General features: G+C 36.2%; 7 protein-coding genes across 8 annotated transcripts; 1 reads left to right on the forward strand and 6 right to left on the reverse strand.

Moving 5' to 3' along the window:
• Positions 1 to 1,882: 1,882 nt before the first annotated feature.
• Positions 1,883 to 3,705, reverse strand: LOC129809980 (endonuclease III-like protein 1). Its single transcript, XM_055860161.1, has 3 exons — positions 3,240 to 3,705; positions 3,065 to 3,178; positions 1,883 to 2,406 (listed from the first exon to the last, which is right to left on the reverse strand). Exons 1-3 carry the CDS (start codon positions 3,591 to 3,593, stop codon positions 1,993 to 1,995), a joined length of 882 nt encoding a protein of 293 aa, XP_055716136.1. The 5' UTR covers positions 3,594 to 3,705; the 3' UTR covers positions 1,883 to 1,992.
• LOC129809981 (acylphosphatase-2) lies at positions 2,447 to 3,214 on the forward strand. The gene is made up of 4 exons (XM_055860162.1): positions 2,447 to 2,581; positions 2,645 to 2,661; positions 2,732 to 2,841; positions 2,905 to 3,214. Exons 1-4 carry the CDS (start codon positions 2,533 to 2,535, stop codon positions 3,017 to 3,019), a joined length of 291 nt encoding a protein of 96 aa, XP_055716137.1. The 5' UTR covers positions 2,447 to 2,532; the 3' UTR covers positions 3,020 to 3,214.
• A 106-nt stretch (positions 3,706 to 3,811) lies between the features above and the next one.
• LOC129809982 (uncharacterized) lies at positions 3,812 to 4,879 on the reverse strand. Of its 2 annotated transcripts, none has more exons than XM_055860163.1 (2): positions 4,591 to 4,879; positions 3,812 to 4,402 (listed from the first exon to the last, which is right to left on the reverse strand). In XM_055860163.1, exons 1-2 carry the CDS (start codon positions 4,778 to 4,780, stop codon positions 4,077 to 4,079), a joined length of 516 nt encoding a protein of 171 aa, XP_055716138.1. In that variant the 5' UTR covers positions 4,781 to 4,879; the 3' UTR covers positions 3,812 to 4,076. The 2 variants fall into 2 exon arrangements, with proteins under 2 accessions (XP_055716138.1, XP_055716139.1); XM_055860164.1 differs by having other exon boundaries at positions 3,812 to 4,375; positions 4,591 to 4,876.
• Positions 4,880 to 7,070: 2,191 nt separating this feature from the next.
• LOC129809983 (uncharacterized) lies at positions 7,071 to 8,255 on the reverse strand. The gene is made up of 2 exons (XM_055860165.1): positions 8,081 to 8,255; positions 7,071 to 8,021 (listed from the first exon to the last, which is right to left on the reverse strand). Exons 1-2 carry the CDS (start codon positions 8,232 to 8,234, stop codon positions 7,132 to 7,134), a joined length of 1,044 nt encoding a protein of 347 aa, XP_055716140.1. The 5' UTR covers positions 8,235 to 8,255; the 3' UTR covers positions 7,071 to 7,131.
• An 87-nt stretch (positions 8,256 to 8,342) lies between these two features.
• Positions 8,343 to 9,355, reverse strand: LOC129809984 (component of gems protein 1-like). The gene is made up of 2 exons (XM_055860166.1): positions 9,180 to 9,355; positions 8,343 to 9,121 (listed from the first exon to the last, which is right to left on the reverse strand). Exons 1-2 carry the CDS (start codon positions 9,349 to 9,351, stop codon positions 8,361 to 8,363), a joined length of 933 nt encoding a protein of 310 aa, XP_055716141.1. The 5' UTR covers positions 9,352 to 9,355; the 3' UTR covers positions 8,343 to 8,360.
• Positions 9,356 to 12,364: 3,009 nt separating this feature from the next.
• On the reverse strand, positions 12,365 to 17,649 carry LOC129809985 (uncharacterized). The gene is made up of 3 exons (XM_055860167.1): positions 17,158 to 17,649; positions 13,386 to 15,335; positions 12,365 to 13,319 (listed from the first exon to the last, which is right to left on the reverse strand). Exons 1-3 carry the CDS (start codon positions 17,618 to 17,620, stop codon positions 12,646 to 12,648), a joined length of 3,087 nt encoding a protein of 1,028 aa, XP_055716142.1. The 5' UTR covers positions 17,621 to 17,649; the 3' UTR covers positions 12,365 to 12,645.
• A 41-nt stretch (positions 17,650 to 17,690) lies between these two features.
• LOC129809988 (uncharacterized) lies at positions 17,691 to 18,840 on the reverse strand. The gene is made up of 2 exons (XM_055860168.1): positions 18,486 to 18,840; positions 17,691 to 18,425 (listed from the first exon to the last, which is right to left on the reverse strand). Exons 1-2 carry the CDS (start codon positions 18,799 to 18,801, stop codon positions 17,707 to 17,709), a joined length of 1,035 nt encoding a protein of 344 aa, XP_055716143.1. The 5' UTR covers positions 18,802 to 18,840; the 3' UTR covers positions 17,691 to 17,706.
• Positions 18,841 to 21,650: the final 2,810 nt, after the last annotated feature.

The following is a 21,650-nucleotide window of genomic DNA, read 5'->3' on the forward strand; positions in this document are numbered from 1 at the left end:
TGGAGCTGACTAGTATTAAACCTGTGATCCCAGAATTATAGAAACAAGGCTCTATCAATCTTCTTTTTCCTCGCTTTACAATTTTAGGCCAGATGTTCTGACTACATCCACACAGTCAATGCTCTATCCGTTGATCCACTTAACCTTTTAATGGGTTATTAAGACTTAATTCAAGAAAAATCTATCTTAAGAACAGATAATCGCAATTCACAATAACAGTCTGTCTTTTTAAATTCTTTCTCAAGGCTGTTGAATGATATACTTTACTTTCACCACTATTAAATAAAAGCGTAACTCCTTCAGGAGCTCTCCTAATGGCTTCTTCTGATTCTTTAGATTTAGACCCATAAGGCCATCAAAGCTAACTTCCGACTGAACAGACTTACGAGCTCAGAATTTCTTTACTCCAGATTTGAAATAAATAACATAGATCAAACAATAAAATCTCAACAACTCATTCAGATTTTTAAAATTCACAATAAATTAATTTACACCAATCAATCATTATTTGAGCAACATGGGCTCTCGTAAGGATACTACAGTAGACTCTTGCTCAATCGGCTCTTTTTCAATAGGGCGAAAAACTTTGTTGGCAATTTTCACGCTTGATTTTGAAGCAAATTTACTCAAATTCGCTGTTGTTTCTCTTATTTTATCATGAATCTTTATAATTGAGCACTTTTTGTGGAATTTACAATGAATTTGACGCCCAAATCGCTTGATAATTTGGATGACATTTTGCCCCATTGATTGAGAGAGAGTCTACTGTAGCTGCTACAGCTTTTAGCCTCAGTCAGATATTCCCGAGAGACCTAAGTCCGCAGATCCTTCTTCTCTGACAATCCAGACCGGGCTGATTCTCTCGGCTCTGCAATTTATAGGTACAGTGACAAAGACACAGAAGGCAATGACACGGCAACGGCTTAGAACCTTAGAAGTGGTCCATGAATGGATCAGGACATTAAACGTTTATAACAGGCAGGATTTTTCCAAAAGTATACAATTTACACTGTGAATAGGTTTACAATTTTAAAACTTAGGGTAAGTGTGCCAAATTCCGGCCAGCTTGCAATTTCGGTCACATTTTTTGTTCGTCGAATTTCCATGAATTTTCAGTTTTTGCATACTCTACAGATTATACTATGCAAAAAATAACAAAAAATGTCGCATCGACGAACAAGATGACTTGAAAAAGACATTGGGAGAATTCCGGAGGGAGAAGGAACTATAAGAATGAAGGTGGCCACCAATGCTATGTCTACATTTTTATTCATTTTAAATTGTACTAAAAATGATTTTAGAGAAAATAAAGATGATAAACTGTCTGCAAAGTGCCAGTGAACACTCCTGAAGAAGAAGTAATAAGATAATTCAATTTCTATTAAAAATATTACATTTCAAACTTGAGACTTTGGCGCTTGCATGCAACTATGCCGAAATTTAGCACACTTACCCTATGTCTTAAATTAACTTCCAAGGCACTTCATACAAATGTCATTCAATTCATTGTCATTCAAAGCGGGACCCTTATTTAAGTTTTAAGAATTTTTGAGTAGTCTGTTGTTCCAAAACATTTCAATTTTTATTAGAAAAAAAACGCCATTTGAAATTTCCTAACTAGGGTAAAGTGAGGTAATTTGGAACCATTTACAATTTGGGACATTTGATATTTTCTCACTGTTTCAGAGATTTAAAAGGAAGATAAGCTTTTCCTTTTATTCTCAATCGTCTTTTTCTTCTCTTTCGCCGTCTCTGTTTTCTCTTTGTCCAAATTTGTCCCAAATTGTAAATGGTTCCAAATTACCTCATTAGAATTACCTCAATAGAAATTCAAGTTCGAGGCTGATTGCAATATCAGTGAAATCTAACTTGAGTAAAAATCCCACGAAAGAAACATAGAATTTAGCCAATTACCAAACCAATCGATTAAATTCTGTTGCATTTATTTCAAATCCCTTAAGACCTCAAAATACCAAAAATACTCAAAACAAATTATTTTTTGCCCTTTGATTTGGGCTTCTTCACATTGGCTGATGGACAAATTGCATTATTTGCACATGCATCGCACTTTGGAGAGACTGGGGTACATATGGTCTGGCCAAATCCCACCAGAATCAAATTAATTTCATCCCAGAGTTCAAACGGAAGCCACTCCTCGAGGGCAATCCGTGTCTTTTCGGGATCTTTTGTGGGCTTCCTGGTCCACTTTAAGCGATTGGTGATCCGATGGACGTGAGTGTCCACGCCAATGCCTGACACTACGCCCCAGGCAACATTCATGCAAATATGAGCCATCTTGGGACCAACTCCTGGAAGTTTCATCAACTCGTTCACAGTGTTGGGAATGTCTGAGTTGTATTTGTCCACGAGAATCTGAGATGTTTGTTTGAGGAATTTTGCCTTGTTCTGGAAATTTTATTCGGATTTGGAGGTTAGATGGTTCTGTCAAATTGTTTACAGAGGGAATCCAAGCAAACTTCTCAAACAAGCATCACATAGCTACTGGAAATCAATAAGGAGGCGAAGGAGAGGATGGCAGGAATAATATCCTGTGAATTTGAAGTATTTGGGATTGTTCAAGGTAAATTTAAGTAGGAAAGTTAAGGATTTCTTAAGCAAAACTTGGTTTTCTTGATGATTTCAGGTGTCTTCTTCAGGAAGGTAAATTGGGTAAATTTTCAAGTAAGTTCTGAAGGATTTTTATATTTAAAGGAGGGTTTTTGTTCGGTAGCACACCCACAAACAAGCTAGTCAATTGGGACTGAGGGGATGGTGTATGAACACTACTGCCGGAACGGTAAAAGGAATCATGGAGGGATCTCCTGATCAAATTAGGAAAATGTGAGGATGAAGACGGATTTTCTTCAGAAAGGAGATTAATTAGCAATTTTGCTGCATTTCCAGGAAAGATTGGTTGCAGCATGTGGGCAGTCCCATGAGCAAAATCGACAAAGCTGTCTTCAGTGAGGAGAAATCTGTCTCAGATTACTCCTTCTCAAGCTTCTCAGTCAAACACTAAAATTCAGGCTGAAATTGCACCGGGAATTACTGAAAATGTGCTTACCCTGTAGAAGGACACTGGCACAAGAAGTTCTTCCAGTTTCTTCGTCTCCCACTTGATGAGATTCTCCGGTAGCAATCCCTCTTTCTTGAGTCTGGACATCGCATCAAATGTCACCTAAATCATCGAAATAAATTGCAATTTCTCACAAAATCGCCTCTAAATTTCTCGTCTGTACCTGATCCTTAGTCTGACTGGACAGCATGAGAGATACCAGAGCCCAGAATCTCTTGGTTTTCTCATCTGCTTCATCATCGCAGCACTTGCTGCATCCCATTGTGTCGACAGGAGCTTTGAAATCCTTCCTCATTTCCCTGAGATTTTCCAAGGTATCCCTCCAATTATCCGGCTCCCACTTGGACACTTTTACTTTGACATCTTCCTGGGACTTTTCAACTTCTTTCTGAACTTGTGCTGAGGTCGTTGGCAGGGATTCTTCTGACTCTTCCATTCCCTTCTTCGTTGCAGCCCTCCTTCGAGACATTTTTAGTATTTGTTTGATTGGTTTGATCAGGGAAGGTCTACTTAGCATTCCCTAGGGATTTACACTGGAATTTTAATCTATTTCTCCAGTTTTTCTGAAATTCCTGCACAGCAAAAAACTTTTGTTTTGGCAATACATAACCTCAAAAGAGACCGCCAAAAACTCATCGACATTCTATGTTTTACTGATTTGAAAAATAACCGGTAATTTCTGTCAAAATTTTAATTATTTTTCCATTTTTTCAGAAAAAAAGCAAAAAAAAAGAATTGTTTCTGTAAATCCTATAATTTATTTCTTACTTAAACGAAAAAGTACACAAAATTGGTGATAGACCCTACAATATATTCTACAAAACGTTCGCTACACAGCATAATTTTTTTTAGAATACTTTGCTTATTATGACACATCTAAATTGCAAAATAATTTTATTATTGATTTTGTTATCGGAAATCTTACAAAATAGAACTTTAGTTTGAAAATAAAAATCAAACCGAACTCCGGGGGAGTGATTTAAATTAGAGCTTACGCGAATTATGATTTGTACTCCCTTACCTTGGACGCAAATAGATTGAGAAAAGCAATCTGCAAGTCTATAAAGTTCTGCTGAGAGATATTTGCTGTCTTCACCTGCAGGGACATACTCTTGAAGAAGTAATCAATGTGGGTATCTTCCATCTCAATGAATGGATTCTGGCTCTTATCCTCTGGTTTCAGTCTCTTTCCCGGTGGCGGAGGGGTCATTGTTCTTATCATATCATTGGAATCATCATTGGAGAACACCGTCCAGTCATTGATCTCTGAGAAATCTGGTCCTGGTTCGTCCACTTTGACTGTAGATGGAGAATATTCAATGGTATCTGGTAAATGAAAAGGACTTAGCTAATAAAAACAAGCCAGTTGGAAGCCCCTTTTCGCCCTTTCCCATTTATCCTCAAGCTTTCACTCCCCATTTTTCCTCACCAAAAACATCCACCTCCTTCTTCCAACTGATAAGAGATTAGGAATGTACCGGGTGTGCGCTCATTCCGCCAAAAAGGATACTTACTATTTTCCACTTTTGTTTTCGGCCTATTGAGAAACTCTGAATATCTAACAACCTCTGGACACTGTTCACATTTCTGCAGATGCTCTGTCATCCTTGTGGCATTTTTTATAATAACGTAATTGCAATAGATACAGCGAACTTTGTCTTGAGATGCGTCAAAGTGTTTATGAATCTCGGATTTGCGTCTCATGATTCTTTCAGGAAAATTGTGAAAGTATCAAATATTACCAAAATTACTGATGAAAATGGGTGAAAGAAAATTTTTAATATGGCAGAATGACACATAAATGACATTTCCGGAAGAGATTTTTGAACCGATAATTCAAATGGAGATTGAAAAAACGAACTTTACCGATCCCAACGGTTTTTTTTAAATAGATTTCAGAATTTTTAGGCCGAGGCAAAAATAAAAAAAAAAAAATTTAATTGCAAAAAAATTTTAGGGGCAAGGGAAGAGGGCCAAAATCGGGGATTAGAAAAAATAATTTTTTTTCTGATTTTTAGGAGCAAAAACTTTTTAGATTACAGATGGTCATAAGAAATTTTGTTTGGTCACCGGTGACCGATCAATCTATATCGATTTAAATAAATTGCCTATATATGATCACAAAATCTAGAATTTGAAAATTGATCCAGAAGAGATTTAAAAAAAATGACAACTTTTAATTTCAGTCAGAAAATTCATTCAGACAGAACCCACTCGGCTATTTCTGCAGAATTCTGCAAAAATTCGTCAGATTTGAAAATGGAAATGCCGAAAATTCTGCAGAATTTTCATACAACTATCGGATCCACCGATAGAACAAAATTCTGCAGAAATTCCTCGATAAATTCTGTAGAATTTTCGGCAGATAAGAATTCAAATCTGACGAATTTCTGCAGAATTTGCCGGGTGGGTTGAACTTGAAATATTATTTTCTTTAAAATTATCAACATCGTAGAATTTATAATCATGATTTTCATGATTTTCATTATGTATTTAATACTCCCTCCGTTCCGAAATAAGTCGTACGTTTGGCGAAAAATTAGGGATTAACCCTTTAAGGACGATTGGAACACCGGTGTCCCATAAAGAAAATATTTTTTCCTGAACACCTAAAGTTATTTTTTTCTTATGTCTGTACATAATTGTAAAGTAGAAGGTTGAATGAATCTAGAATATTTTTTACAAGTCTTTAGCTATTTGCTATGTAGTAAATATTTAAGCTCAAAAATGGCGAATTTTGAAATTCTCAAATTCATAATAGATTTAATTTATTTTTTATACTTCTAATTTTTTTTAAGCAAAGCCCTTTTGGAAATAAAAAGTACAATACTCATACGTAAGATTTTTCAACCTTAAGGCTTTCCATCAATACCAAACTTAAGGTCCCCTGACCCCCCTGACCCGAGCTATAAGGGTCCAAAAAAATTTTCTTAAAACGGCCATAACTCCGGTTCTAATTGTCAGAATTTAAAAAGTGAGGGCTTTTTGGAAAGCTCTCGTGAAACACCACTTCCCCTTCTAACATCGAAAGCTCATAAAACCACCGTTAGGGGCGCTATTTTTAAAAAGAAGATTTTTCAATTAAGTATCTAATCTAAGTTATAAGGACGATTGAATCACCGATAACCCAAAAATGAAATTTTTCCTACGGCCGTCTAAAGCTAAAGGTATGTTTTGTTCTAAAAAGACAGAAAAAGTGACTTTTTCTGACCCCCGATTTTTAACCTTCTCGTCCTTAAAGGGTTAGGGACAATTGGGTCACCGGTGAGATTTATCCTATGGCCTTCTAAAGTTGTTTTATTCTAAAAAGTAAAAAACAAAATGGATTTTTCCGACCCCCAATTTTTGACTTACTCGTACTTAAAGAAATCAGAAAAAAGTAAAAAATTACAGCTATGCATAATCCAGAAGTACTTAATGCCGGGACTGAGTGCACCAGGGAGTCCCGCTTTGAAAGAATTTTTCGGGACTGATAAAAAAAACCCCGAGAATTAACTCCAGTGACACAGTAAAATTGCATATCCACAGGAGAGGTCTTTGGAATAAGTTACGGAGATGCCGTGATGTATGCAAGAAAATTTCGACGTCATTTTTCAGCCAATTTTCAGCGCCAACAGCGCCAACCGTTCATAATGGCTCCGGCACACCTTTTAGATCAGGATATTTTCACGAAGTCGAAATTCGCATCCCTTTCTTTCTCACTTCTTTTGCATATGTCTATCTCATTCCCTCGCACTCTTCTTCTTCTCTTAAACATCACTCCAAATTTAATCTAGCTCAATCGAATTTATGCGAAAGAATGAAATAGTCATATACAAAACTTGTGAGAAAGAAAGGGTTTCGAATTTCGACTTCATGAAATTTTCCTGATCTAAAAGGTGTGCCGGAGCCATAAGAAATTGCATTTCGAATTTACCGCGTGAAAAATATTTGCATACATTTAGGGGCTTTTCAAAAATTATTTTATTTGAGCTGTAAAAGACTTAAAAAAATGTTTAATATTTTATTATTTTATTAATAATCCATTTCTCTTGGGACAAGAAAGTTTCAATTGTTTACTGTGAGATTGGCATCCTCGATGCCAAGATATTGAGGACAGTCTTTTGAAATTCAAGAAATTCTGTGCTGGACAAATCTGCCCTTTTGACTTGCTCACAAACGCCTTTGAAGAAGAAATCGATATGGGATTTGTCCGGGTCATTGGCTGGAGGGACTGGAGGCTTCTGTGAAGGAGGTGGATGACAAGGAACCGAAGGAGCTGGACGTGCTTCTACCGATTTAAAGAAAGGTTGTGAAGAGACGTTTGAATTAGTTTGGGGACTGGGAATAGTTGGAGTTGGACTGAGAGTAACTGGAGCTGGACTGAAAGTAACTGGATCTGAACTGGGCGTAACTGGAACCGGACTGGGAGTAGCTGGAGCTGGACTGGGAGTAACTGGAACCGGACTCGGCGTAATTGAAACCGGACTGGGAGTAACTGGAACCGGACTGAAAGTAACTGGAGCTGAACTGGGCGTAACTGGAATGGGACTGGGAGTAACTGGAACCGGACTGGGCGTAACTGGAGCTGGACTGGGAGTAGCTGGAGCTGGAGTAGCATTTGTTGCAAAGCTAAAAACTGTTCGAGAATGATTGCGTGATGGGAAAATTGGGGGATCAGGAGCAGCTGACAATTCAGGAGAGTTCTTATCGAATAGAGAAATTGAGTAGAAGACAGGAGGTCTCGATACAGGAGCTTCCGGAAGGGACGGAGTTGTGCTATTGCTGGTTTCCGATTCATCCTGCGAATCCTGGGAATACATAAAGGCCTTGGCATAGCTCATCGAGTTGTAGTGCGGAAAAATGCTTTGTGCCATTTCTGGAGTTATTTTTTCATTGAGAACATCTTCAAAAAGCGGCTTAAATAGTCTCATGAGGTGCAGGAATTTCGTTTTGCATTCAGTCTCTGGAAATCAAAATAAACATGGTAGACCTAACCTCAATTTTTTATTTTCTAAAACTTACTGTCTTTTTTGCAATTTTCTCCCACAATTTTCCACTTTTCATTCTTATATTTAACATCCTGAAAGCTTGCATTGTCCTTGTCATACAAACAGGGATGTTCCTTGATGTTCTGGATGAGTTCCTTTTCAAATTCCAATTCTTCTGCAGAAATCATATTTTCCGAATCAATAATACTGAGTGAAGTTTGCAGCGAACGAATCGGTAATTTTTAAAAACATCTGGGAACAAAGCAAAAAGACTTCGCAAAATGCTCAAAATCTAGTTTTTTTTTTTAATCTTTTTATTTATATGAGGGCAACTTGCTTGACAATACATTGAGAATTGTTGCCTGCAAATCCAGAAATTCTTCTCCATTTAAATGAGCTCTCTTGACTTGCTGTGAGATGCCTCTGAAGAAAAAATCCACATGGGACCAATCTCGCTCAGCTCCGGAATCATCATAATTCCTTCCTGGCTGCTGATGCATGTTTGAATTCCTCTCTTGTGGATTCTGGGGCATATTCTGAGGACGTCGATCATTCATAAAGTCCATTCTGTTCATATTGTTGCTGTTGAAGTTATTATTGGAAAAATTCATCCCGTTCACACTGTTGTTCAGGTTGCTGCCCATACCCATTCCCATGCTTCCACCCATCCCACTGGGATTGAATTGCGTTGGTCTTGAGAAGGATGCTGAGGGATTGCCCTGAGGGTATAGATTGTTTGGTGGAGGTCCAAATGAAGAAAATCTATCAGGAAAGTTTCTTCCCATTTGAGGACCAGGTTGTCCATAATTCTGGGAGTAAGACGATGAATCATACGAATTGCGATCTTGACTAAATCTCTCACTCATTGGGTCATCTTCATATTCTGGATCCTGGTGATCATCAGGATCCTGCATGAGTTCACCAAATTGGAAGAAAGCTGTGGCATACTGCATAGAATCGTAGTACGGAAATTGCCTTTTGCCATTTTGGAGACTTATAGATCCAGCCAATATTTGTTCATGGATTTGCAGGAATCTACTGATAAGTCTCGAAAATCTCTTTTTGCATTGAGTGACTGGAAATAATTAAAATTTAAAAATAAATACAAAAAAAGATGGGAAAAGGAACCTCACTTGTACTATCGCATTTACTGGCCACCACCTTCCACATTTGGTTTCTAATCTTGGAATCATTAAACTTGGGATCCTTCCGGTCATACAAACAAGGATAGGCTCTCACGTAATCAATTAGATTCTGCTCAAATTTCCTCGTTTCTTCTTGACCCCACGGAACAGGTACAGACATTTTTTTTTGTAAACAATTGATGACAATCAGTGCTACCACCTTTCTATATCAAATTGCCGGGTTAGGATATTTTAGCTTATTTTCGGTAAGATTCTTATGTGAGCCATACGTTACAGTAGACTCTCAAATTCGGGCATATGGGATCGAAATGTCAGCCGAATTAGACAGAAATTCGGGCGACAAACTTATTGAAATGCAACGATTTTTTATTCATGTGCATATAGATATTGAGTTTACACACTCATATATAACGTAAATTGCATGAAAATCCCTCAATAATGCAAAATCACATCAAAACTAAGACAAACCATGCCAAATTTGAGCATTTGATTCATTTGATAATCATAACCAAAATTTGAAAAATGTCAACAAACTTTTTTCAAATGTAACCGCTGCCCGAATTAAAAAGTAGCCCGATCTTAAAAGAGCCGAATTTGCGAGAGTATACTGTATTTATTCGAGAGGGCATCGAAAGAAGGTGGTAAGTTCAGATTAGCTTATGGTAGAGGAGATTTTTTTTAAAGCCACTCCAGAGCGCATATGCAACTCTAAAACGAATGCAAATTTGATTGTAATACCTCCAGCATACCTTCTAGATCGGTAAAATTTCATGAAATCAAAATTCGCGTCCTTGTCTTTCTCAAAATGCTCACATAAATCTATTCTATTCTTTCTGACTCAAAATTGAACTAAAGTAAATTTAATTTGGTGTAAAAAGAAGAGTACGAAAAAGTAGGATAGACAATATGCAGAACCTAAGAAAGGAAAGGATGTGGATTTTGACTTCATGAATTTTTCCTGATCTAAAAGGTGTGCCGGAGTCATAAAGTAAAATTTTGATTTTTCAATCTGAATCGTGTAAAAGAGAAATATAATCTCGGCAGTCAATATAGAATGAGAGAAAGCCTTTTAATTTTAAATGAAAAAAAAAAAAAATAAATGGCTCATCTATCACAACTTTTAGATAAGGAAATCTCATATAATCGAAATTCACAACTCCATTTTTTATAAAGTTATGCATATGTTTATCCTACTCTTCGGACTTTTTTTCTTCGTCTTTTGAATATCACACAAAATTAAATTTAGTTCAATCGAATTTTGAATGCGAATTCTGAGATAGACTTGAGAGAGAAAGATTTGATTCCATAAAAATTTCCTGGTCTAAAAGGTATGCCAGAGACTTAAATTCGCAAATTTTTTAAAGTAAAAAACTCAAATTTGATAGATAAAAAAAATCATTTTAGTAAATAAAATATGAAAATGCTCCGGTACTTTTTTAATTTTCCTTTTACTAACAATGGTTTCAATTCTGAGACCAAGATCAAATCAAATTTTCAAGATGTTAAATATTTCCAAAATCAAGACTTCATATTCTGACGCGAAGTATTTATAGAACTTAAATTGTCTTAGCTAAGAACCAAGATTTCAAGATGTTCCACACTTAACAAAACGTCTTTTCTGACAAATATCTTCATTTCTCTGTTGAATTTGTTGAAATTTCGCCATTAAATTAGGGAAATGACTTGTGGTACGTGTTGGAAATGCGAGCACCAACTGCCCAGCGAGCACCAATGCTAACAGATCGCAATTCAGCTGAAAACATACGTATTTTCAGCTGAATTCTGCTAACCTTGAAACAAAATTGGCGATTCAGTGTCATTTCCATATATTTGGTTAGCACTTTTTCTTCGAGAATTGCTGATCAGTCAGCAAATTTTTGCTAATCGATTCAGCAAAAATATGCTGAAAACGCTACTTTTTTCAGCTAAGTGTGCTCGCTGGGTGGCAAAAAAATTTGAAAATTTATTATAACCCCCTCTTCCGGCACATGTCAGTCTTTTTGTAGAAAGCGTGGCGTGACGTGGAGTTATAGAATTCTTTTTGGAAAGGAATTTGCGTAAGTTAGGATATTTCTCATGTTAAAAACCTATTTAAAGCTTATTAATTAAATTACAGATTGTAAAGTCGTGAAATAGCTTGAGGTTGATGGAAGCAAATAGAAGTCGAACTGAATTATCTTGTTCAAAGAAATGAATTAAAATGTTGGTTATATATTTTAAGGTTCATCAATGCATTGAATCAGACAATTATTTGCGGAGCTCAGAGGCAAAATATATCCTATGGCTAAAGCATAGGATATGTGTCATTTTGCCTCTGAGCTCCACATTTATTGAATAATCAGTCATCGTCAAAATTATTCAAGTCCTTGTAGGCCGCCACGCGTGAATCCAATTGATAAAAATAAATACAGGCCACTAACTCTTGAGAGCAAACCAAACTTGTTCAAGCGCTGTATTTTTCATAGTTATTTTCTTTTTAAACCCCTCCCTTATAAAAATGTTCCTCATCGAGAGCGATTTCCATATGAACTTCAAATTATTAGTTATCTTGAAAAGTTCGAAAACTCCAAGCACTTCCAAGAGGTTATTGCTTATTGGGATTATTTCAACAAAAGAAGAAATTTGGCGTTTTGAAATCTTAAAATATTAGTTTCAGATTTGCAAATATTGATATCGACACGGTTTGTGTCTGGAATTTCAAGATACCAAGGTATTTGACAGATTTGACATTTTGATCTTAATTTTTTGATTTCAGAATAACCAAAATCTTGAAATTTTGTTGATCTTATCTTATTCTTGATCTCAGAATTGAGGTCACATATTTCAGGATTACAGTAAGCAATTTTCATTTTTTATTCACCATTTTTCACTCTGTTCACTATTCACTATTACGATTATTACTCACTTTTCTTCGGCGGACGCAGACCGGTCAGCACATTTTTGCTGATCGATTCAGCAAAAATATGCTGAAACCGCAAACTTTTTCAGCTGGTTCATTTCCACGGGGAAGGAGCTCGTCAAACACGCACGCATATGGCCAAGTTCTCATTCAGGGGAGCAAAATAGTTCGTTCCCAAATGTTTCTGATTGCTTACTTATATACGTTTTAAAATTTGGTGTACACTCGGTAAATCCTCTTATTCTATTTCGTTTTCAAATAAAAAGTATACTTCTCAAGTCTGAGGTTTCTTTATGTATTTAATTAAGAATAATTTACATACAATGTTATAATAAATTCACTTTGTAACGTATATTTCAGTAATTTCACGAACTCCATCTTCATATTTCATCATAATAACATTTCAATTTCAGTATTTACCAAATTCATTTCACAAATTGCAAATTCAGCCTTTCATTTTCAATTCAATATTGGAAGAATATAAAACGAGCTGAGAACAGCTCAAAATCATAGGAAAGATAAGAGTACCACTATACTTTTTTTCTTTTGAGAAATTCAATTTTTACGCTTAGAAACTGTGTTAGATAGCGCATTCATTACGGCAATCTGTAGCTCTACAAAATCTTTATCAGACATATTCGTTCTCTTTACCTGCTGGCACAAGCACATGAAGAAGAAATCTATATGCAGGTTGTTCTGAATGTTGATAAAAGAATCCTTCGTTGCCGTATGACTAAATGCAGCAGGTTGTTGGAAGTTCCCAGGTGGTTGCTGAAGAAACTGATTCCAAGCGGCTAAATTGGCGGGATTTGGTCCAAAAAATTGTGGTTTTGGAGGTCGTGAAGCTGGATTTATAGGATTTGTGTATTGCTGCTGTGGGCTAAAAGCAGTTTGTTGATTTGGTCCAAAAAATTTTGATTTTGGAGGTCCTGGAGCTGGATTTATAGGATTTGGATGTTGCTGCTGTGGAAAAAAAGCATTCTGTTGATTCGTGAGATCAAACTTTGGCTGTCCAAATCGATGATGAACCGGAGGTGGACGAGTCATAAGCTCCACTTGCTTCTTTGCATCGTCCATACTCAAGAAATCCTTTAGGTACATCAAATCCTTATAGTAGGGGAATGGTTGTTTAGGGAAACCCCTTCTTACAAGTTCCTGATCTTGTCGCATCGCGTGGGTTTGAGCAAATTTCAGGCTGAGTGATTCAAAAATCTTCTGACATTCATCACCTACAGGATATGAAAGAATTAGTTGTTAGGGATTAGGAGACTTAGTAAAAAAAATGAGTTACTAACGTTTCCTCTTTAATTTTTCAGCAATTTTGACCCAAGCGTGAAACTTATTGGGAAAATTGACCAAATAGCCTTTGCCATAAATGCAGGGGTACTCCTTTACAGTCTTTATTAGTTGTTTGTTGAACTCGTGGTCAGTGAGAAATTCAGTTCTTAATGCAATATCTACCGGATCGGCATCAGAATCCTCTAGTTCTTCCTCATTGTTTTTTGAGTTTTTATTGTTTTCAGTAGAAACTGTTGCATCCATTGCTTCATTTTTCTCAGTTTCCATTTGATTTTCTTGTGTGACTGGGTGTTCCGACTGTTCAGTGTTCTGTTCTTGGTTTTGTGTGTCCATCGCCCATGCTTGTGTTGTATCATCTGTTGTCTTGATAGTTTCAGATGTTTCGGTTGGCTCGGTTGTTTCGATTGCATCAGATGTTTCTTTTGGCTTGGTTGCCTCAGTTGTTTTAGTTTTCTCGTCAAGGGTTGCCGTTATGTCGTTCAATTTGAGTTGGAACGTTTGCAGAGTAGTCTCGATTTGCTGATTCACACTGGATTGCTGTGTCATCGTACTATTAGGCCTATTATCAATGCTATATTGCAATTGTCTTTGATGACTTCTCATAAGTCTTCGTGGTTGCTTTGTTTGGGCATTGATGTGAGAGTATATCAGAGGATAACGCACTGGTCTCGGATAATTAAAATTCGGATTAAATTTCAACTCCTGGATACGCTGTTGATAATTAAGAAACATCATCTCTTCGTAGTACGGAAACTCATCTCTTGGAAAGTCTTTCTTATCTAACTCAGAATCTTTCAATTTTGTATAGATTTGGGCAAATTTAGCGTAGAGAGCAATGAAGGTTTGATGACATTCCTGTGGTATCGAACCAATTCGCTTTGAAATTTCACACCAGGCTTGATACTGAACTGTAAAATTGCCAAAATGCGGATGGGCTTGATCCCAAATGCAAGGATACTCTTTGACATTTCTTATGAGTTGTACATTGAAATCTGCACGCTCCATGGGAACGTTCTCTGATTTCTCTGATGCGGCCGAAATGACCCGTATAGTAGGAAGTTTCTTGCTTCCTACTTCAGACTTCTCAGTATTTACATTTTCCATATCTGTATTTTCATTCTTGTGCTGAGAATCTTCAGATTTATCAATTAATGCATCAGATGCGGCATTCTGAGAGGAGCTTTCTGGTATTTGCACAGATTGAGAATCTCCTTGCATTTCAGAATTTGGTTGAAACGTGTTTAATAAAACCGGCCCAGTATCATAGATATTTTGCATTTCGAAATAATTCTGCTGATACTCCGGCTTTAATCCCAAGCTTTTAATCACTTTTTGCTTTACTTTCTCTATAGGTAAATAAGGCTCGAGAAATCTCATATGTTTATAATAAGGAAAACTTTTTCTCGGTGCCCTTATTTCTGGACAAATCATCGCTATATAATTATTGGTGAATTTCTGGTAGAGAGAATCATATGCCATTCGGCACTTCTTGACACTTTTATTCAATTTCCTGGCAATGTTTGCCCAATCTTCTCTCTGTGCTTTGGACGAGTAAGAAGGACAATTTTTATATATTGATGGACATTGCTTTGCAGCATGAATTAGCTGCATAGTGAATTTAAAATCTTTTTTCTTGCAACCTGGCTCGTCAAATGTAAATTGCACAGATTCGAGTTTCTGAAATTTTGAATTAGTTTGAAATGACAACTCTTCCTCATCTTCCCTTAATCTCTTTTCTCCCGTAGACTTTTCCTGATTGGGAGATTCAACAAATGCCTTACTGCATTCTTCCATATCAATTGCTGCCTTAGCGAATAGCATGTCTTCATAGTGAATAAATTTTTCCTTAAGCAAACCCTGTTCGAGTACATTCGGATTCTCAAGCATTACGTGGGTTTCAGCGAAGCGTCGAAAGAGGGATTCATATCTTTCGCGACATTCGTTGACTGTAAAGCAATTTAGTATAACTTTGCTATATATTTTATGCATTCTTAAAAAAAAAACATATACTGGAGAGGAGTGACAGGGAGTACCGAATCTTCATAGAAAAACTGCATTTTTGTCTTTCTATCTTTACGTATAGAATGAGTTTTGGATAAATTAAAGAGTTTGATCGTAAGAGCAAATTACTGATATGCCGTTTTCTTGAATCATTTTATTAATCACCCACAAACATTAAGTGAGGAACAATTCGTTCACGAAGAGCAACTAGTACAATAATCATAATGGTGACCACATAGGAACTTTAGGCCGTCCCGCGCGGGAAGTTCGGAACATCCATTATTATTTCTTTTTCTTAAACAGAGATAGAAATACATATTGTCGTTGTTCTCTCTCTTCACGGAAAGTTATGCAGTTTTTTTCATTTATTTATTTAAAGGTGTGCAAGAACCGTTTGAAACCGAACAAACGTCAAATGAAACTTGTACGTCAATGGTCAAAACGCACCTGAACAAACTTATTTTGACGTTTATTTGGTTTCAAACGGTTCTTGCACACCTCTGATTTAAGAGAAAAAAACACCAAATCAGAAAATTAGAGGAAAAAAAAAGAACGAAGAAGAAGAACGAACGAGGGGAGTTGAACAAGGCAACCCCGTCGACAAAGGTATAGTTCGCGATAGCTGATTAGTGTGAGCTCTCGGCACAGAGACCCCGCACCCTGGTCAAGGCTCTAGGAATCAAAAGTGAGGTTAAGTAACGCGGCTTTATTGCACTTTTTGCTCGAACTAACGTAGGGAATGTCCTCTTGCTTAATATTTGAATTCTGGCTACCAATTTTTTTCTTGAATAGTTACTTTATATAAATCAATAGAGTTTGTAATGACCCCGGCACACTTTTTAGATCGGTAAAATTTCATGAAATCAAAATTCGCGTTCATTTCTTCCTCAAAATATTTGCATAAGTCTATCCTACTCTTTCAGAATTGAATTGAATTTAATGTAATGTTAAAAAGAAAAAGAAGAGTACGAAAGAGTAAGATAGATATATGCAAAACTTTTAAGAAAGAAAGGGATGTGAATTTTGCGTTTTGAAATTTTCCTCATCTAAAGGGTTTGCCGGAGCGATAATGAATTAAATTAATGAAAAGAGTTTAAATTCAGTGACCGTTAAGATGTGTGTTTGACAACGACTATATTAGACAATTTTTTGTTAAAAAAAAATCATTTATCAATTTGTAATGGCGCTGACACACCTTTTCAATTGAGTGAAATTCAATCGATTGAAAATTTACTTCTTACTCTTTTAAATTAAAATAAGATATATTTGTCTCGTTCTGTCAAATGACAATTGGAATTTCAATTTTCATTTGACAGAAAGGGACAGCTACATCTGATTTCAATTTGAAAGAGAAAGAGGTTTTTCAATAGATTGAATTTCACTCAATTGAAAAGGTGTGCCAACGCCATCTATTTCCAAAATATGAACATTCTATCCTATTTCTACTAGTGCATTGACTGAATGAGATAATTGGTAGCCTCTCCTCATTATTAATATAATTTTTGTTTTAAGCTTTTTATTTATTTATTTATTTTTTGGAAAATATCAAATTTGCAAAATTTAATTAAAATGCACAATATAAATAATCCACTTTAAATTTTTATCTCTATTTAAAATTTAATAGTTTTTAAAATTCAGATGATTGCAATATATAGCGCTAGGTCTTAAGAGATCGAGCAATCAAAAAAGCGGTTTTTGTGAAGGCTTTCGACAATTTAATTTTAATTGAAGGAAATAAGAAATATAAGATTCTTAGGAAGGACTTACCGTTCTTCTTCAACTTGTCTGCTATGCTATTCCAAGCTTCATCCTTCTTTCCAGGATTGTTGAAGTCTTCATTAGCTCGATCATACAAACAAGGATACTCCTTCACTGATCTTATAACTTGAATATTGAAATCATGCGTGCTCTGCGCGCTCTGTACATTATAAGTTGATTTGACTGGCAAATTTGTATTCTCTTCATCATTTTCTCTGTTCTTTCCAAAAGAATCCTTGTCTACTTCTTGCTGCACTTCAACTTTCTCGGCTTTCTCAGTCATGTTTCCAACTTGGGATATTTGTTCCATGCCGTTCTGATTGCCATTCAGATTTTCGGGGATCGGTGAGATGACCTTTGGAGTGTCATCTATATTTTCTTGCGCTTCCACCTTAATTGATTCATGTACTTCCTCTGGATTTACCGTAGAACCGGTTGATTTGCAAATCTCTGCGTTCTCTTCACTTTCCATTTTTTTCACTGAAAGATGAAAGTATTGCCAACATAGAGATCTCAAAATTTCATGAAACATCCATGAAACATTGGGTTTGGAGGAATTTATTTATCGTAAACGTATGATAATTTGTACGTAAGAGCTGAAAGAATGGTTGACTGCAGGTCCAGGAAGTTCTTGTCAGAGATATTTGACTTCTTCACTTGCTGAGCTACACTCTTGAAGAAGAAATCCACGTGGGAATCATCCGTTGCAGTGTTTTCTCGGTTGTTCGAAGCCGGTGGTTTATCTTCGGCATAATCCTGCTGCCTAAAGGGAGGCTGTGGCACCTGTGGCATCATTCCCGGGCCTGGAAAATTCTGTGTAGTCGATATCGTGGATATTGTCTGAAAGAATTGTGGTGCAGAAGGTCCTGGCATTGGTATGTTATTTCTTGGCATGATCTCATTTTGTGGGTAAGATGGTCGATTTTCCGGAGGTCTTCGGTAGAAATCAGGCTTGGAATTCTGGAATTGAGGCCTTTGAGAAGCCATAAGTTGCAATTTAGACTGTTCTTCCTTCCTCTTTTCCTGTTCCTTAAGCGCTTTAGCCTTCTGCTTAGCCAGCAGATCTCGATCATTTTTTTTCCATGAATTCACAAGTTTCTTCACACGATTCTCTACCAAACTTAGTTCAAAATGTTTCTTGAGGAATATCATTTCCTCGTAGTAGACAAATTTCTTTTTCGGGAATCCCTGCTTCACCAATTCCGGCTTACGTATCATCACGTAAGTGTTGCCAAATTTTTGGTACAGGGACAAGAATTTCTTCTTACATTCTCCTCCTGGAAAAAAGTGAATCTTTTTGTACCCCGGATCCAGAGTAGCATTTTGTCTTTACTTACGTTTCCTCTTGAGGGTGTTCGCAATCTTGTCCCAGCACTCATACTTGTAATTAGCATCGGTATATCTTGGATGATCTCGGTTGTAGATGCAAGGATGCTCCTTTACTAGATTTACTAGCCTAATATTGATATCATCAGCCTGTCGTCCTACTTTTAATTCGTTCTTCTTTATATAAGCAATATCAATATCATCCAGCAGGACTTCCTTCTGATCCTGGTCAGGTTCTTGTTCTTCCATTTCAGTAGGATGTGTTTCTTTGGCTACTCCTTTTGCCGGATTATCTGCAATTTCAGGCTGCTCTGTTTTGTTTTCCATTCTTCCGTCCACTCTAAAAACAAATAAACTCCAGTGCTACCAACATTTGAAAAAGGAAAGCAATCATTCCGGGAATCGAGGAGCATTGGAGAAGTCACTGATATTGCAAGTAACTTCGTTCTTTTCACCCTTTAAGGACGATTGGAACACCGGTGTCCCATAAAAAAATAATTTTTTTTGACTATACCTTAAGGTCTTTTTCCTTATGTTTGTACGTAATTGTAAAGTAGAAGATTGAATGAATCTAGGATATTTTTTGCAAGTCTCCAGCTATTACTAGTAAATTTTTAAGCTTAAAAATGAAGAATTTTGAAATTCTCATATTGAAAAATTGTTTTAATTATTTCTTATACTTCCAATTTTTTAAGCAACATAGTTTTGGATAAAGAAACTACAATACTCAAACTCAAATTATTATTCATTAGTATAGTCAGAAAAATTACTTAAATTTTTAGGCTATTTTTGTCCCTATCGCTCGTAGAGGTGAAAAGTGCACCGAATCACATTCTGATGGATTTTCCGATATAAGACCTATAAGACGTTTCATAGATATTATTTATCGGTTAAATTTTTATTGTTGATTTTCGGTCCGTAAAAAGTGTCTCGTCGTTAAAGGGTTAACGGGAGCATCCACATAAGTTTTTTGTTAAGAATTTTAATACATTAAAAAATTCCTGAAAAGATCCATGGGTCGAATCGGTCAAATCCATTAAAAACATAGAAAAAAAATTAAGTTGTCGAAGCTTGAGACGTTCGAAGGTAGCATGCTTTCCCCTACTGTACACTCAGTCCCGGGTCCCGGGATTATGCACATTTTTCGAGACAAAAAAAATACGCTCAAAATGGCATTATGCATCGAGAACATTTACATTCCCGCAGAGGATTTCTTTTCAATAATTTGGCCGTAAAACGAATTTCGCGCGAAGTAAAGTGTACAGTAGACTCTCTCAAATTCGGGCATTTAGGACCGAAATGTCAACCGAATTATAGAGAAATTCGGGCAGCAAATTGTTTGAAATGTAACGATTCTTTGTTCATCTGATTACCCATACTGAGTTTATATGCTCATTGCTATTATAAATTTCATGAACATCTCTTAATAATGCAAAATCACATCAAAGCTAAGACAAATCATGACAAATTTGAGCATATTTGCTTCATTTGATAATCATAATCAAACTTGAAAAATGTCAACAAACTTTTTTCGAATTTAACTGCCGCCCAAATTAAAAAGTAGACCTTGAAGTAGACCGATCTTAAAAGAGCCGAATTAGCGAGAGTGTACTGTATGTACACGTGGAGTTCTATAGAAAGGCAATCAACCTAACCTCACATTATCTTTGATTTGTGCAGGTTTGCTGGAAGTGAGTTGCAGTAATAGATCAGGAATTAATCAGGCAATCATTGTGATTCATTTGGGATTTGGGTAAATCCTCCACAGTCATAAAATGGGAACGCACATGAGCAATGTTATGTACATAATGTAAATATTGTACACTCAACTCTTCGTTATCCGGCACTTCGTTATCCGGGTGACAGCTGCTAAACACTGGCGGTTGATGTATTCAAAATTACTTTTACTAGACATGAAGTTTCTCCAGAGTGAATTAAAGTATTATTATTATTGTATCAAAGTTTTCAATACATAATTGTGATAAAAAATGAAACATAAGCATATCATGAAGAAAATTCTCTTGTTCTTTGTCAGACAGAAAATAAATTCACACAGCACAAAATAGGAAAACCGTTGATCATTCAAAAAACCTAAATGTCATTTTGTCCCCAAGTCAGCCGGATAACGAAGAGTCGAGTGTATATATATATATACAGTAGACTCTCGCAAATTCGGCTCTTTTAAGATCGGGTTACTTTTTAATTCTGGCAGCGGTTACATTTGAAAAAAGTTTGTTGTCACTTTTCAAGTTTGATTATGATTATCAAATGAATCAAATATGCTCAAATTTAGCATGGTTTGTCTTAGTTTTGATGTGATTTTGTATTATTGAGGGATTTTCATGCAATTTACGTTATATATGGGTGTGTAAACTCAATATCTATAGGCACATGAATAAAAAATCGTTGCATTTCAAAAAGTTTGTCGCCCGAATTTCTGTTTAATTCGGCTGACATTTCGGTCCCATATGCCGGAATTTGAGAGAGTCTACTGTAGATAAGTACAGTAGACTCTCTCAAATTCGGGCATATGGGACCGAAATGTCAGCCGAATTACATAGAAATTCGGGCGACATGTGCATATAGATATTGAGTTTACACACTGATATATATCGTAAATTGCATGAAAATCCCTCAATAATGCAAAATCACATCAAAACTAAGACAAACCATGCTAAATTTGAGCATATTTGATTCATTTGATAATCATAATCAAACTTGAAAAATGACAACAAACTTTTTTCAAATGTAACCGCTGCCCGAATTAAAAAGTAGCCCGATCTTAAAAGAGCCGAATTTGCGAGAGTCTACTGTAGTTGTAAGGTTTCCCGGGTTGTACAGTAGACTCTCGCAAATTCGGCTCTTTTAAGATCGTGCTACTTTTAAATTCGGGCAGCGGTTACATTTGAAAAAAGTTTGTTGTCATTTTTCAAGTTTGATTATGATTATCAAATGAATCGAATATGCTCAAATTTGGCATGGTTTGTCTTTGTTTTGATGTGATTTTGCATTATTGAGGGATTTTCATGCAATTTACGTTATATATGAGTGTGTAAACTCATTATCTATATGCACATGTCGCCCGAATTTCTGTCTAATTCGGCTGACATTTCGGTCCTATATGCCCGAATTTGAGAGAGTCTACTGTATTGTATGAGAAGAAGAAGAAGAATAAA

This window comes from Phlebotomus papatasi, chromosome 1 (assembly GCF_024763615.1).
Source record: "Phlebotomus papatasi isolate M1 chromosome 1, Ppap_2.1, whole genome shotgun sequence".
NCBI classification, from domain to species: domain Eukaryota; kingdom Metazoa; phylum Arthropoda; class Insecta; order Diptera; family Psychodidae; genus Phlebotomus; species Phlebotomus papatasi.